This window comes from Zootoca vivipara, chromosome 2 (genome assembly GCF_963506605.1).
Source record: "Zootoca vivipara chromosome 2, rZooViv1.1, whole genome shotgun sequence".
Lineage (NCBI taxonomy): Eukaryota > Metazoa > Chordata > Lepidosauria > Squamata > Lacertidae > Zootoca > Zootoca vivipara.
The window spans coordinates 111,379,396-111,396,034 of NC_083277.1; the positions used below are offsets into that span (position 1 = coordinate 111,379,396).

At 46.4% G+C, this 16,639-nt stretch overlaps 2 protein-coding genes across 3 annotated transcripts in view; both read left to right on the plus strand.

Moving 5' to 3' along the window:
* TIMELESS (timeless circadian regulator) overlaps nt 1–9,550 on the plus strand; it is a 50,596-nt gene extending 41,046 nt beyond the window's left edge. For both annotated transcript variants that reach the window (XM_060272037.1, XM_060272038.1), the window contains exons 25-30: nt 770–838; nt 1,800–1,918; nt 3,900–4,008; nt 5,858–5,906; nt 6,779–6,864; nt 8,449–9,550. In XM_060272037.1, the coding sequence (XP_060128020.1) occupies nt 770–838; nt 1,800–1,918; nt 3,900–4,008; nt 5,858–5,906; nt 6,779–6,864; nt 8,449–8,528 (512 nt within the window). In that variant the 3' untranslated portion in view covers nt 8,529–9,550. The remainder of the gene's footprint in view (nt 1–769; nt 839–1,799; nt 1,919–3,899; nt 4,009–5,857; nt 5,907–6,778; nt 6,865–8,448) is intronic.
* A 3,936-nt stretch (nt 9,551–13,486) lies between these two features.
* On the plus strand, nt 13,487–14,593 carry LOC118081587 (apolipoprotein F-like). The gene has a single exon (XM_035108082.2). The coding sequence runs from the start codon at nt 13,487–13,489 to the stop codon at nt 14,591–14,593; it is 1,107 nt and encodes a 368-aa protein (XP_034963973.2).
* The last annotated feature ends 2,046 nt before the right edge of the window (nt 14,594–16,639 follow it).

The window sequence follows — 16,639 nt, forward strand, 5'->3', positions numbered from 1 at the left end:
TGGTGGTTTGGGGGGCCGGCAATACTATAATAACAACAATAATAATAATAATAATAATAATAATAATTAATTATTATTAATAAATTATTTATACCCTGCCCATCTGGCTGGGTTTCCCCAGCCACTCTGAGCGGCTCACAACAGAATATTTAAAAAAATGATAAAACATTAGAAACTTCCCGATACAGGGATGCCTTCAGATGTCTTCTAAATGTCAGAAAGTTTGTTTATTTCCTTGACATCTGATGGGAGGGCGCCACCACCAAGAAGGCCCTCTGCCTGGTTCCCTGTAACCTCACTTCTCGCAGTGAGGGAACCACCAGGAGGCCCTCGGAGCTGGACCTCAGTGTCCGGGCTCAACCCTAGGCTCAGTGGTTTAACCACAGCACCACCTGGGTCCCTATGCTTCTGTTTACCCACACATTATTTGGGCCTAGGATGGCAGAATGGACTTTGTGCCGCTTCTGGTGGGAAGTACAAATTTTGTTCAGTTCACCAGAACTTCCCATGCAAATAACAGGAAGAATCTCTAACCCAGTCATTTTCCTGCTGGGCTGATTTAAAAACAGAAATACAGAGAGATTTGAGCATTGCTTGGGGGGGGGGGTTAAAACACTGATTTCACTGACCTATCCAGTCTGTTTTACCACCTCGCCCTTTTCACATGTATCGGAGAAGGCCTGGTCTACCCATTAACACTGGGCCTTGCCTAAAGGTATCGAGAGGAGGAGCCCCTTCATCTTTCCACTCGCTTTTGTCTCCTCCGTAGGTCTGTCTGGCCCTCTGCTATGGCTCCAGAACTGCCTGAACCGGACAGCTTCTGACCGAGAAGAGGATGGTAAATACAGGGAGAATGTTGCAGATTCCAGGTTCTTGCCCCCCCCCCGGGGGGGGGGAGAGATAATGAGCTTTGTGTCTTGAGGCTTGTATTCCCAGCTGCTGTGCCACTGTTTCGCTAAACGGCATTGGGGTGTCTCAGTGCATCAGCAGTTGCGACTTCCAGGAGGCTGAGGAAGAAAACTTAATATTTCCCTTCTGCTTCCGTCAGCCTCCTCTGAATGATGTGGGAGCCAGCTAGCTATATGTCACCTCCCCTCTGAACTTTATTTAACCCAGGCTCCTTGAGGTGCAGCAAGACCAGTGCCATAAACATTATAGTTGGTTAACTTTCTTACTTCTGTAATTTCTGTACTTAAGCCTAGGTGATTTATTTATTTATTTGTAATACTGGATTTATTCTGCGTTTGTGAAGCTGTTGATTTGTCATTTTATTTTGCTAACACGCCTTGTATTTTGCATATTATGTTTTCTCCTATGCTCTGCGTTTTAATGTTTCCGTAGAGTTGAAAGGGGACCGCAAGGGTCATCTAGTCCAACCCCCTGCTGTGAAAGAATCTTTTGCCCAATGTGGGGCTTGAACCCACAACCCTGAAATAAACTTTTGTCTCCTGCTCTGACGGAGCTCTCCCTTCAGTCCAAGGTGCTTTGGGCACAGCTCACTGTGGGAAAGCAGCATATAAGCTCGGATCAATCTGTGTTGTCTAATAAGGAAGACAAAGGCTGAAGAGCCAAATATCCACCAGGATGTTGCAGACAAGAATACTGTACTGCTCTTTCCCATGTGGTTCTATAACAGGCACCCCCAAACTGCCGCCCTCCAGATGTTTTGGCCTACAACTCCCATGATCCCAAGCTAGCAGGACCAGTGGGGGGAAGATGGGAATTGTAGTCCAAAACATCTGGAGTGCCAAAGTTTGGGGAATTCTAGAATTTAGCTTGATAGATTCCTGTTTCGCCAGGATGTGCCCAGCCAGTACCTTTGGTGCCACTGTCTGAAGAGAATGAGGATGCTATGGAACACAAGCGCTTCCAGAAGCTTCTGCGTAAAGTAGGGATTCGAGCCCCAGCCAGTGAACAGGTAATTATTTTGCGAAAGGATGTAAAGGTAAAGGACCGTGGATGGTTAAGTCCAGTCAAAGGCAACTATAGGGTCGCGGCGCTCATCTCGCTTTCAGGCCGAGGGAGTTGTCCACAGACAGCTTTCCGGGTCATATGGCCAGCATGACTAAACCACTTCTGGCACAAAGGAGCACTGTGATACAAACCAGAGCACACAGAAATGCCATTTACCTTCCCACCAGAGCGGTGCCTATTTATCTACTTGCACTGGCGAGCTTTCGAACTGCTAGGTTGGCAGAAGCTGGGACAGAGCAACGGGAGCTCACCCCCTTCCGGGGATTCGAACCGCCGACCTTCTTATTGGCAAGCCTAGGCTCTGTGGTTTAGACCACAGTGCCACCTGCATCCCTTAGAGGATATGGAAGGAGAATGGGTTTGCGGGTGTAAAACATTTTTTAAGGAACAGACTTTTTTTTGTAATACCTTGGTTTACGAACTTAACCCATTCCGTTCTTAAACCAAAGTGTTCTTAAAACAAGGCCTGCTTTCCCATAGCAACGGGGGACTCAGTTTAGAAATGGAACACACTCAAACATGTTCTGCTTCCAAGGCAAAGTTCACAAACCAAAACACCTACTTCCAGGTTTGCAGCGTTCTTAATCCAAGTTGTTCATAAACTAAGCTGTTCTTAAACCAAGGTACCACTGTATTGGTTTATTGTGTTTTGGAAGGGCAACCTTAATCATTCATTGAGAAAGACTAATAAAAATTAATTCTACCCCGCCCATCTGGCTGGGTTTCCCTAGCCACTCTGGGTGGCTTCCAACAAAAGATTAAAAATTCATTAAAACACCAGTTATTAAAAACTTCTCCAAAGAGGGCTGCCAGATATGTTCCACCTTTTCCTGCTTTAACTGATGCCGGGTTTCTGTGAGCTTAACTATTTCCTGTTTAGAATAAGGCAGCCGAGTGTCTCTCCTAGGTTAAAGTGACCCAGAAAAACTTGGAACGCATCCAGGATCCTAAGTTAACACAGGTTATAAAGTATGAGCTCCAGGAATGTTTGGTACAGTCCCCCACAAAAAAGCCCTCTATTTAACCCTGTTCATCATTTGTGATTTTTTACGGCTTTGTATGTACATTTTTGGAGATGACTAAGGAAAATGTTGAAATAAGTGGGAGAAATGTAAATAAATATTCAGGAAAGATGAGCAAAAGCATTCCCAAATGCTCCTAAACAAAGACGGGAAGTGCTTCAGTCTCATCAGCCACAATTACATGTTAACTTAAGTTTGTGGCTGTGATGGAACAGTGGCTTGTATTCCTCTATTGGCGCTCTCTCTCTGTCTGCAGAAATATTCCAGCATTTGTGCTCTGTTGCAACATTGAACATTCAGTTGGCTCTTTGTAATCTTGCCTTTCATACAATCATAGAAGATAGGATAATTATTAATGCGGTGTTCCTCCCCCCTGCCCTGCATTTATTTCGTAAAGGTTTGCCTTTTCTATCTTGGTATCTGTCCTTTCTCCTTTTTTGACTATGTCGCAGTGTTTTGTCCCAGTGATTTATGACCAGAGCAAATTTGGATTATATCCTGATTTGCCCAAGGCCTTCTTGCAAAACAGAATTTTCCCTCCCTCTCTCCTCCCTGCATAGTGTCCCCTCCACACATTGCATCTGCTTTGGAGTGGTAGATGAACCCCTAGAACAATTTTTTTTTGGGGGGGGAGGCACACATAAAGAGGACAAGTTCCATTGCACAAGTGGAACTCCTTACATGGATGAAACGACTTTGTTGCCTACAACCCTTTAAAACCAAGCTGGTGCACCAATCCTTAATTTCCGCTACTATTGCAACTAATTCGAGGGCAATAATCCCCTTCATTTAGCTCTTCTGGGAACAAGAAGCTTGCAAGGGGGAGCCAACTGCAGAAGCAAACAGTGCCTTCTTGTAACCCGGAGCTAGCAGCATGTATTTTACCTTCTTTACTTCCTACAGGAATCTTTCTGGCGCATCCCAGCCAAGCTCAGCCCAGAGCAACTACGACAAGCAGCTGCTTCCATTGCTTCAAAAGAAGTGGAAGGGGAGACCAAAGAGCAACTAGCTGGTAGGTGTATGGAAGGGGAAACACACTGAAACAACCCTGCCTGTTGAAAAGGCATGCCACTCCCTTGTTCCAGCAGCGCCACTGGCTACCAGTCTATTCTGGGCACACACAATTCAAAGTGCTGGGTACAACCGATGAAGACCCAAATGGCTTAGGTCCAGGCTATTTGGGAAGCCATGTTCCCTCATACAAACCTACTTGGGTTTTGAGGTCAGGAACTAAAAAATGCAAAATGAATGAATTAGAAGCTCAATTGCTCCTAGTCCCTCTAAAGGTCCCATTCCCCTTGCCAAATAGACCTTTCACTTCCCTCAGAACCTCCATTGTTTGTCATATATAAACAGTCTTTTGATTTAGAGTCTCTTATTGTTGTAGATGCACATGTTGTAAAATGAGGGCGTATTTGTGCACTAGTTTTCTTCCTCTAGGCAGCTGCCCATATAACATGGGAAACGGTTTCACATGCTACTTTTCTGCGTTTAAGTGTCTTTAAAACACCCGAGTACAAATAAAGGACAGACACTTAAAAGTATCAGCACTAATGCCCCCAAGCTCAGCCCTCACTGATTGCACAACTCAGTCTAGAATAACTTCCTCCAACTTGTGGTTAATCTGTAACCCATTTTAGCATCCTAGTTCATACTGACATTATTGAACCCAAAAACGTTAATCTAGATGGGCATGCTCTCAAATGCTTACACAGGGTTCTCCCCCCCCCCCTTTTAAGTTTCGTTTCTTAAAAAACATGTGAATTTGCGGAATTGGTTTCTGCCTTCTCATATTGTTGCATTTCTCTGGGTGGGGAAAGATTCTGGCAGTCCTGGCAGAATGGGAGACATGGAGTATGTCCCAGCTGCATCTGTAATCAGGGCAAGATGTTTTTCAGGCCTAACCAGCCTATGACCCCATGAGCAAGGCATAGCCCAACTAGCATAGTAACCTTCCAGGGGCTTGATGAACATCCTGCTTTTATACCTGGCTGGGAAAAGGGAGCACATGGCAGGCCATAAGGCAGGCATGTCCAAAGTCTGTTTCGGCTGTTGCTGTTTATTAATCTCCTTCCATATACGGTATGTGGTAGCTCAAGTCAGTAGGGCGTGAGACAGTTGAATCTCAGGGTTGTGGGTTCAATCCCCATGTTGGGCAAAAGATTCCTTCATTGCAGGGGGCTGGACTTAGATGACCCTTGCGGTCCCTTCCAACTCTACAATTTCTTTGATTCTATGTCTCCAGGAGATGTACATAGTGTAATAAAAGCAGCAAATATTTTTTTTAAAAAAAGAAAATAAGAATGATGCAAAGTTAACATCCGTGGCAGAGACTTTACTCATTCAATTGGGAAGACTTCTCAAAGCAAAAATGACTTCAGCTGCTTCTGGGAAGTCCAGGTAGTGGACACCTGTTGCGTCTCTACAGGAATGCTGGTTGCACTGAAAGCACCACTCGTGAGTTACTATGGAGAGGGCTTCTGAAATCCTTGGAACTTGCAGGAGAAATTCTTCTTCAGGAGGCAATGACCTACTGGGGTTACAAAAGGGACATCTCAAATAACATGTCCCTGAGCTGTATTAGGTGAATACAGCCATGGGCACAAAATTCTATAGACGTTGCTATGCCTGAGATGTTCAGTAATTCATAATAATTATAATTATAATAGCCTGTGCTACGGTTGGGTGTTTGGGAGACCAGCTGTTCTGGAAAGTTTTAGCACCTTCCTTAGAGATCTTTTACTCGAATTAAGTTTGTCAGGAACCTTCAACTGAATTGCCTTGCCACCAAGCTGCCACCTCCCTTTGCAGAGCTGCCTTTGTCTTCCCAGCTGACGCACTTTCTTTCTTGTCGGTTTCAGCGGAGGAGCATCTCGAGACAGAGCAGCCAAGATGCCTGACTGTGGGAAAGTAAGAACTGGGGGCACCGGGGTGTGGGAAGGTGACAACACCTCATACAAAGTGGGCCAGATGAATTGCAATAGCTTAAAAGCATGGAGGAGGCTGCAATAGCCAGAAACAAACTCAGGTGTGGCATGCAGAACACAGGAAGCTGCCTTTATTCAGAGTCAAGACCATTGATCCATCTAGCTCACTGTTGTCTACATGGACTGGCAGCAGTTGTTGTTTCCTAGCCCTATCCAGAGCTGCCAGGAGTTGCAAAACTGCTACGGCCCTTCCCCCTTCTGTATTCATTCTAGATCTTGGGTGGGGTTCATTTATAACGGAATTGAGCAGCTCTGTGCTTCAAGCCCAGGATTTATTTTTATTTTTATTTTTATTTTTGCACATCTGATTCACAGAGGCAGAAAACAATGAGTCACATGCAGCCTTGCACTTCCAGCTCTCAGAGTGAAAGCTGCCATGTTCTGAGCAGGAGCACAACAAGGAGAGAAGTTGGTTGCTTCCTGTCCGCTCCCATTTGCCACTTCTTTCTGTTTGCTGCACTGCTCCATTGTTTGATACTTTCTGAATTCAATCGATGACCAGCCACCAGCAGCTGGAATCCTGCTGCTCTGATTTTTCTTACTTGGTTTTCTTCCCCGCCCCCAATTCAGTCCACATCTCCCTGTTCTTTTCAGAAGTTTATGATTTGATACGAAAGCAAAAAACCTGGCACACCATTCTATAGGTTTGTGCCACCTGAGCTACAGGTTTTGGTGGTGGAAACCTGCCTAGAGCACTGGGGTGGGATTCTGCATTCTTCTCTCCCTGAGTCTATGTCTGGCATTTGTATGTGGCAGGCACACACCAACACCCCTCTTTCTTGCCCTTGTTTCCAGGGAGGAGCCCGTCCAGCCCCCTCTGGGACCCAAGAGGAGGCGCTTGGTCATTGATGGTGAGGAGCAGGAAGAAGGCAACAGCCAAGGTATGTCTCGTGGCGGTAATGTAGTTACTTCCATCAAACGCCATTTCCCAACCGCCATCTCTGCTCTTTCGCAGCCCATACTAATAATAATCCCTTTGATGCTTCTCTTGGGATCACAGATCATCTGTAGGAGTGTCGCTGGTTGTCCCCAAGTTGTGGAGGCTCATTTGGCATCCGTATGAAACTGAGCCTTCAGAGTTAATGACTCGCTTCTGTGGAATGTTCTCCCAATAGGGTTCGTCCACACTTACTCCTCGCTGCCGCCCCGCTCTTTCCAGGAACAGGTCCATTCTTAAAAGCTTTGTGTCTGAGCAGTTTTTCTCCCTGCAAAACCCACTCTTTAGCGCTCAATCGCAGCATGCGTCAATTTGCGTTTTCTGCAGAGTCCCATTTGCACCGATCAAGCTTTAAAGGGTGGGTTTTTCGGGGGCAGAAACACACACACACAAAAGTGCTCAGATGCGGAGCTTTCCAGGCACGACCTGTGCTGCAGAGGGCGGAAGAAAAGCTATGTGGCTATGACCTCAGCTGACACCTTCTATAATGACTTCCAAACATTTACTGAAGACTTCTCTTTGCTGCTGGTCTTATGCAGACAATTAAGGGGGAGGGAAATCTAATAGTCAAACTGGTGGTCTGTGTTCAGTTTTTTGTAGTGTTTCTATTTTAACTGTAACCCGCTTTGCTGTTGTTGTTGTTTTTATGAAATTGCAGTATACAAATATTTTAATTAATAAATAAAAAGAACAATATCCGAAAGGCTGTGGGTTCCCCATCCCTCATGCAAAGGCTTCTGTGAGCTCAAAGTACCTTCCCAGGACCTTGTCTGCATCCACCTGGTCATCATCAAGGTGCAAGGGAATAGCAGGCCATTCTGCCCTGTTTCTGCTGCAGATGTGACTGTATTTCCCCCCCCCTTAATAATACTGTCATTGTTTTATGTTTCTGCGAATTCAAATCAATTGAACAACAATAGAGTAGCAACCCCCGCCCGTCACCCAATTGAGAAAAATAGGGGAGTGGACAGGGAGGGGGGGAGCAGAGGCGTCAGTAGGCTACTAGAACAACCAGCTAGATATACTAAGAGATAAGAGAGACAAAAGGCTTTTGATAGAAATTGGGGCAATGGTCTACAGAAGAAAGACAGTGCTGTGATTAGATCATTCCATCCGTCGCAGTACTTAAAAGGGCAGCAGAAATTACCTGCCCCCCCGCCCCAAGAGGCTGTCTGCTGCCTTTATGCATGAGTCACTGTTCTGAGTCTCCTCCTAATCAGAAGGCATGCCAAGAATCCTCAGCTTCTCAGAACTTCAGAAACCCTGCCAAGAATACATTAGTAAAGTTTGAAGGGGGTGGGGTGGGGAGGGCAAAAAGGATGTTCATTATTTGGTAATGGATAGGAAGTGAGAGCAGCTTCTCATACGCTCTCTCTCTGTTTATCCTTCAACATCTTTACCCAGAATGCTGAATAATTCCCATTTTGCTGCAAAAATCCGATTAAGTTACAGCACGGCCTTTTTCCATTGCCCACTTTATCCCTTGCTCTCTTAAGATCACACTGTATTTTTATCTTTGGCACTGCAGGGTCCAGTGATGAGGACGAGCCGCAGCCTGCTGGCAAAAGGAAGTGCCTGCGAATTGAAGAAGATGAAGAAGAAGATTGAAGGAGTTTGCCTCCCTGGCCCAGTTCAGACCAGTTACACCCACTGAGCTGCAAGAACCATCTCTGGCAGAGAGGTCTTTGATAGAGCAGCCTGGAAGGAATCTCTCTCTCTCTCTCCCCTAGCCCCCGTCTCCCAGTCTTGGTGCACAACACTTCATAGATTTTTGGGATGCAGGCAGACTGAACATGTGAATGAGGCCTGCTAGAGAACGGATGCAGGGAAAAGAAATGTGAGACCTGCCTGAGGAGGGAAGAGGAGAATGGGCTTTCTGCCCACACTTCCTTGCTTTGCTACAGGATACAAGCTGGCACAGGAAGAAGCTTCACTTTAAACTGTTCTATAACCATTTGTACCTTATGACACCTGTGACACAAGGCATTTGTTCTGAATGATATCTGCTGAGAGCCAGCAAAAGCCGCCCTGACAAGACTGACCTGCCAGGCAGAAACGAGGCATGTTGGCTCTTCAAATCTGAAGGCCACTTGGCTTTTGGATTCGCCACCGCTCTCTTTCCGAGCCTGGCCAAAACACGATCTCCTCCCTGTGCTCAAGTCTCAACATTGCCTTACAATACATGTGCACGGTCTTCTGTCTCCATTGCACCTTGGTACCTACCCCTTGATATTCCTTCTTCAAAAATGGGTGCTTGTACTGGAATCACACGAGACTCGTTTGACGTTGGGTGTCAAGAGTTGAATTGTTTTGGGAGGGTGGGGTTCACAAGCAAATATGTGCTCCTGTGCTGGATTTTGCACCCAGGTTACTATTCCTGTCACCAGTTACTTCAGCAGTTTCCCTTACTGACTTCGTTGCTTGGGCTGTTCCAGGCAGAGGCAACGTCAGAGATGTATAAGGGTTGCCTCTTGTGTGACTGTTCAGGGATGTGCCCCCAGTGGCAGAAGGGCAGGAATGTTAGCGCATGACTTGTGTGCTTGTGTTGTGCTTTCTTAATAAAAAAATCCCCCAAACAACTCTTGGCTGACTAGTTCTAAAGAAATCCAGCGCTTCGAAGGTTATTCTGCCTAATAATAATTAATAATAATTAATTAATTATACCCCGCCCATCTGGCTGAGTCTCCCCAGCCACTCTGGGCGGCTCCCAATTGAATATCAAAACAATACACCATGTTTTACATGGCTGCTGAAAAATGCAAGAGCTTCTTGGAGAGAAGCGGACGAGGACTTTGCAGTGGTTTCAGTGTGTTGACTTTCCTTAAAAAGGAGGAGGAAAGCAATAGTAATCCTGCTTTTAGCAATTTCAGGTTTTTCTGTAATTTGAGTATTCCCACATTTGCACATGGGCTCTCTAGCTCTATATCTTTGCACCAAGCCCTGGGATAGGGAACCTGGTGCACTCCAGACGTCATTCGTCTCCAGCTGCCATCAACCCCACCCAAGAATGGGCTCATCCACAATTCTGTTGACCCCCCACTGCTTCCCCCCCCCTCGAAAAATCTTGCTGAGTCGGAGCAAAATGTCAGCTGGTTTTTCTGCAAATTGAGGTTCACTCCTATTCAGCCTGGGTTTTCCCAGGGGAAAAAACGGGACAAGTGGAAAACCTTTTGACCCTGTGCTTTATAGGCATGGAACAAGTGTGGACAGGCCCTGTGGCATTGTAATCCAATATCCGGAGAAGCACAGGGTTCCCAGCCTTAAACTTTAGAGAGCAATTGCTGGGAATTGCAAGTGGGGAGAATGCCGTTAGCACTCACGACCTGTTTGGGAGCTGCCTGGGGTTTTCTGGTTAGCCACTCTGAGAATAAGATGCTGGACCAAATCTGTCTTGGGTCTGATCCAGGACATAAGTGCAACAGGTATTCCCAGCATCTGGTATTCAGGGACAGTCTGCTTCTCACATCAAAGAACACGGCCAGCGGCCAGCAATAGCCGTACTCGTTAATTTACCCAAATCCTCTGTTGGAATCAGTCTAGCTGGTGGCCATCGCTGCATCTTCTGGGAGGCAGTTCCATAGTTTTAACTATGTGCAGCATAAGAGTGTTGCTTTCCGCTCTGTGCCCTGAATCGGCATTCAGCTCCACACCATGCACAACTTTATAGAACTCTTGTCACCTCTGCCCTTAGTCCTTGCTAAACTCGAAATCCCCAAATGTAACTGTTGCTCGCTAAGTGAATAGCTCCAACCCCTTGATCATTTTGGTTGCAAAAGGACTTCTACAGGAATTCTCGCTCAAAGGAGCTTCTGAATCAAAGCCAGAGAACTGCAGCAGAAACCAAAATGAGTTGAGGATGAATACATCTGTGCCCCTTGCAAAGGGCAAGATGATAATGAATTAACTTGATAATGAAGCCGAGTGTTGCAATGGGGCCAACCAGAATATAGATATATAAGCGCCGGGGAGACGGCTCTGCATTCCCAGCTTGGTAATTATACGCCCGTGCCTCGTCTCCAAACAGGTAAGCTGCTCCATTCTGGTGGATGGGCAGGGGCCAGCATGCTATTTGGGGTGGGGGTGGGGAGATTTTAGGAGACTTGTAGAGGAGCAAACTTCAGGGTTTCATTTTGAAGATGATGGCCAGGATGGTGTGTTAGGCTAGCAGGGAAGCGCCTTCTGTTTCTAGAATGAGGATTAGCATCTGGAGAAAATAAAAAATCTTGGCATGTAGAAGCAGCTCAGATGCTGTGACATGGACCAGATCTCTAGGAGTTCCTTGTGCGAGCAAACTTCGCTGCATGCAATTCATGGCTGACTTAAGTGCTTGCACCAAAGGGAAAAGACACTGCTTTGTCGTAACCTTTTCCCCCAGTGAAGAACCCTGATTGCTATTATTTTAAGCAGCTTTACCAACTCCATAGAGAACTCTGACCTGTACAGGATGTAACCTTCGGAACATAACATGTTAGTTTTTTTGAATGCTCGCTTGTTCATTTTTCGTCTCCCACCATTTTGTGACCTATATCTTGAGGGTTTGCACAAGGAATGGGGAATCCGGGGGGGGGGGGGTCCAGTTGTTGCTGGGCTACAATTCCTAGCATCCCTGGCCATTGGGATGCCTTAAAGCAGGGGTGGCCAACTCCCGAGTGACTGCGATCTACTCACAGAGTTAAAAACTGGCAGTGATCTACCCTTTTTTTGGGGGGGGGGTTTTCAGGTCAAAGTTGTTGAGCTTTTTTAGGAACGAAAGTCCTGTCTTTTTCAGGTGAAAGAGTTGAGCTCTTTTTTAGGGAGAGGAAAGCCCCATTTTGGGGGGGGGGGTGCAGGGAGAAAACGTTGAGCTTTTTTTAGCTGAGCCAAAGTCGTTAAGCTTCTATGGGGGGGCGAGCCAGTGATTTACCACGGACGTCCAGTGATCTACCGGTAGATCACGATCTACCTGTTGGACGTGCCTGCCTTAAAGGTAAAGGGACCCCTGACCATTAGGTCCAGTCGCGGACGACTCTGGTTGTGGTACTCATCTCGCTTTACTAGCCGAGGGAGCTGACGTACAGCTTTAGGACCTCCCTATTTTCATGGGAGAAATGTTGGAGGGTGTAGAGTTATGAAACCCCCGAGCCAAAGAGATAACTATATAACCTTTAGTAAACATCTGGAGGCAGCCCTGTATAGGGAAGTTTTTTGTAACGTTTCACTATGTTTTTATATGTGTTGGAAGCTGCCCAGAATGGTTAGGGCACCCCAGTCAGATGAGCGGGGTATAGATATTAAACTTACTACATACGACATCCCTATTATACGTTGGGAGGGTATGGCCTCCTGTTCTTAAAGCTGCCGCATTCCAGCCAAAACGTGCTCCTGATGAAGGGCTGAATAATACATTTAAAGCACATGACATTCCCCAGAGAATCCTGGCAACTGGTCTACTCACAGTTGTGGCTCCTAGAACCTTTAATAAACTACAGCTCCCAGGGTTCTTTGGCAGAAGCCATGTGTTTTCAATGTACAGAGTGCATGTGACCCTTGTTTCAAGCAGGAGACAAGGCTTTCTATTGGCTGTTCAACTCTTCAGCAGGTCCTGTGTGGGATTACTCAGCAGAGGAGGCGTTCTTCGAGATCTCTGTCTAGACCTGACAAAATGCTGGGTGAGATTAATTCCCTCTTAAGGGGAAGGCTGACTTTCACTTCAACTATCCAATAAGAAGTGAAGCAAGCACTCATTTTGGGGCACAGAGTCCAAACTCCAGCAGTTTTCTTAGGGCACATTCTGCACAGAAAGCAGCTGCAAGCAGAGGTTTTTTTTTTAAGGAAGCAAACAAACTCCTAACGCCCTCACATGTAGACTTAACTGGCTGCTGCCAGGGCATAGTCCCAGCATTCATTGAAAGCACAATGATAACCGCTTTAAGCAGTGATGGCTTCCTCTGAAGAATCCTGGGAGATGTAGTTTGTTGCGGTGCTGAGAGTTGCTGGGAGACTCCTATTCCCCTTCCAGAGGTATAGTTTACAGAGTGGTTTAAGAGTCCATTCCTCTTCCCAGAGTTACTCTGGTAACTGAGGGGAATAGGAGTCTCCTAACAACCCTAGTTCCATGTACTTAGAAGTCTGCAGTCCCCAGTGAGTCTAAACCACTGAGCCTCTTGGACTTCCAGATCAGAAGGTTGGCGGTTCAAATCCCTGTGACGGAGTGAGCTCCCGTTGCTCTGTCCCAGCTCCTGCCAACCTAGCAGTTCGAAAGCACACCAACACAAGTAGATAAATGTGGCAGGAAAGTAAATGGGGTTTCTGTGCGCTCTGGTTTCCGTCACGGTGTCCTGTTGCACCAGAAGCGGTTTAGTCCTGCTGGCCACATGACCCGGAAAAGCTGTGTCTGTGGACAAGCGCTGGCTCCCTCGGCCTGAAAGCAAGATGAGTGCCGCAACCCCATAGTCGCCTTTGGCTGGACTTAACCATTCAGGGGTCCTTTACCTTTACCTTCTTATCTACCCCAATGCCGCACTCCTCCATACAGATTCCCAATTAAGAGCTAGATATTCTGTCTCTTCCTTTCAACAGGGCTTCCAATGAATCTGTCCAACATGTACCTGCCCTCGCTGCCTCCCAAGGCCTTCTTGGCTTTCTTCGGCTTCCTGCTCCTATGCCATGAATCAGAAGTGCACTTTCTGTCCATGGCGAATCCCAGGGAGAAGACTTCTGTAGACCACCCACTGACCTCTGGCTCCACCTCTGTTCCTCTCCACATCTTCCTGAGCTCCATCTCCCCCCAATCCCCCCAGTTGCCCCGAAAAGGGGTTTCCTGTGAGGACTTGATGCCTGAAGCCCTGGACGGTTTTGCTGATGTGCCCAAGCTCTCCCAGACCCTCATCCGAGCTGCATTAGTGCTGGCCCTGCAAAGGGCAGGCTGTAGCGGGCATGCGGAAACCCTCGTCCTGCACCTCTACGAGGACCTAGGACAGGTAGATTCGGACGATCTCCTGTTTGCGATGGCCGGGACTCTGAACACCACTCACTCCCCTGATCAGAGGAAGAGCAGCGTTGCCTTGCAGTTCAACTTGGACCAGCTTGCGCAAACGCCAGTCCGGCACTGCCGAGGTCTGTTGCCGGTGAACAGATCCCTCCTGCACGGCAAGGCGCACAAAGTCTACCGGGGTTTTCCAGAGGCTTCCAAAGCCTGCCAGCGTCTAGGGGATTCCTGTGCCGGAGTGGCCTCCAACGGCAGCAGCTTCTTCCACGTGGTGGAAAGAAAGGGCAGCTACTTCCTGCCCCACCATGGCGCCTCCTCCTGGCTTCACCAATGCCGCAAGCTTGCGAGAGGCCGCCGTTCCACCTCGGAGTACTGTGACAATGAGATCGAGGCAAAAATCTATGAGGTCCTGGACTTGATTCCTTGGGTCGGCACCTTCTACAGTTTTGCCACCAGCATGTACTATGCAAAGCTGAACTGCACAGAACGGGCACGAGAGCGTGCTATTAACTGCGCCGTAGACATAACCCATGATATGCTGCTACTTGTGACTGGCGGGTCCAGCAACGTTATTGGGATGGGGATTTATGCAGGGCTAAAGGCAGGCTTGAAGTCAGCGGTGCATTCCATGTTCCGGTATATGAAAGAGAATACACACCCTTTTCCTGTCCCTTCCAACTACTCCGGTCCAGTCACCATGTTCTAGTTGCTCCTTAACTGTTCCCAGCCCAGATGAAGCGACTATTGTAAACTCTTCATACCGTAGTGCCTAGAGAACACAATTTTTGGGGGGGTGGTGGTGGCGAAAACAAAGTATCCTTATTTGCTTGCTTTTGTCTGCTAGAAGTGCTAATTTGGAGTGCGGGTTTTGAAATTATTAAAAAGGCCTAGGATAAGACATACTGTATCTGAAAGCAATGTGGAAAATGAACCCTGAAGTTATGCTATTGAGTAGTACAGGAATTGTTGGACTTATTGAATAAAAGACTTTGCTCCTGTACGTGAGAGTGGATGCCAGGCCCAAGACCAGCCAGCCCCCGCAGAAGGAAGAAGCCTCCAGCAAAGAAGATGAAGAAGATCGGCAAGCTAAACTGTTGAACCATTTAGGTTAATTTAGTCAATGTAGAATCCAAGACAGAAAAGGAATTATTACAAAAGGGGTAAAGATTTGATGCTCATCTTTTAAGCTTTGTGTATATACTTTTATGTTAGCATACCCTTTTCAAACTCACTTGTATTAAGATGAACAAAGTTTAAAAATCGGACTATTAAGATTAAAAGGTTTTAAGGATGTGCGTGAAGAAGTATTAAACAATGAAACCAGGAGGAGGAGGGGAGGGAAGTCAAGCAAAAATACGGTGTTTTTTCATTTTGATGGTCTCTTTCCCCCCCTTTATATACTGTTGTTATTATGTTTACTTTTTGATGTTATCTTTTTGGAAAATAAATAAATTGATAATTAAAAAAAAACCGAAGTGCTGGTTTTGACCTATAAAGCCTTGGATGGCTCAGGACTACAATACCTCAAAGGCTGCCTACCTGGACCCTGAGATCATCTTCTGAGACCCTTCCTCGTGTGCCTGCTCCTTGAAAGGTCCAGAGGACAAAATCACGAGAACGGGCCTTTTCTGTAGTGGCTCCCCCTCCCTGGAATGCTCTCCCCAGGGAGGGTCACCTGGAGCCCTCATTATACACCTTTAGGCACCAGGCAAAAACGTTCCTTTTTAACCAGGCCTTTGGTTAATTGACATCCTATGGCTTTTTAAAATGTGTTGGGGGGGGGCGTTATTGGGTTGTTTTCGTTTTCATTTTATGTATCTTGTGGTTTAATATTCTGCTTTTACCCTGTGAACAACCACCCTGAGACCTGTGGGTATAAGGCAATATATGAATTTAATAAAGAATAATAGGAAACGCTTTTTCTAAAAACCTGTGTTTCAAAAGTATTTCGGCTCTGGGGCCCCTCCAGGAGAGTGTCAGTGAAGGTGTTTTTAAACATGAGAGATCCCAAAGGCTGGCAAATACAAGAATGGGCCTTTTCTGCAGTGGCCCCCTATTTGTGGAATGCTTTCCCCAAAGAGGTTTGGCTGGCTCCTTCCCTATACACTTTTAGGCACCAGGCTAAAACGTTCCTCTTCAGCCAGGCTTTGGGCTGATTGACATCCGATGTGCCCTTTTAAATGTGTTGGGGGTGGGGTTATTGCTTTGCTATCGTCCTTACTTTTATTATGTATTTTGTGTTTGTTTTTTTCTATTGTAATTTTACATTGTGAACCGCCCTGAGATTTATGGATAAAGGGCAGTATACAAATTTAATAAATGATAATAACAATTGTAGTAGTAACAGACATAATAATTCTCAAACATCTGAATTGGAAGACACTGACTGAATGCTCTGCACCAGTGTGAATGCATTGGTTTTACTGGTTGAGGCTAATAAATTGTGCTTGAATTTTAGGAAGACAAGATGCTATTTGAGTGGGTGGTCTGGGAAACAGTCAAGTTCTGGATGGGGTTGCACTTCCTCTGAAGGAGCTTCTTCTTCTTTGGCGATCACTTGTAGCTGAGTAAGATTGTCTTCCATGAACACGGTTTTAACAGTGAGTCTGTAAGTGACTGTGGAGGCCAATTCTGGATCCACACGTCCTTCCACAGTGGGGACATTGGTTTCCGGGCAGGAGTTGATCACGGTGAGAGTTTGCCCAGTGTGCCTTCCTCTTAGCATGTTTCTCCCTTTTCGTCCTGAGTTTGA

What these genes read in the sequence shown, in the direction of transcription:
- LOC118081587 (XM_035108082.2), top strand. Translation starts at nt 13,487, where the DNA reads ATGAATCTGTCCAACATGTACCTGCCCTCGCTGCCTCCCAAGGCCTTC.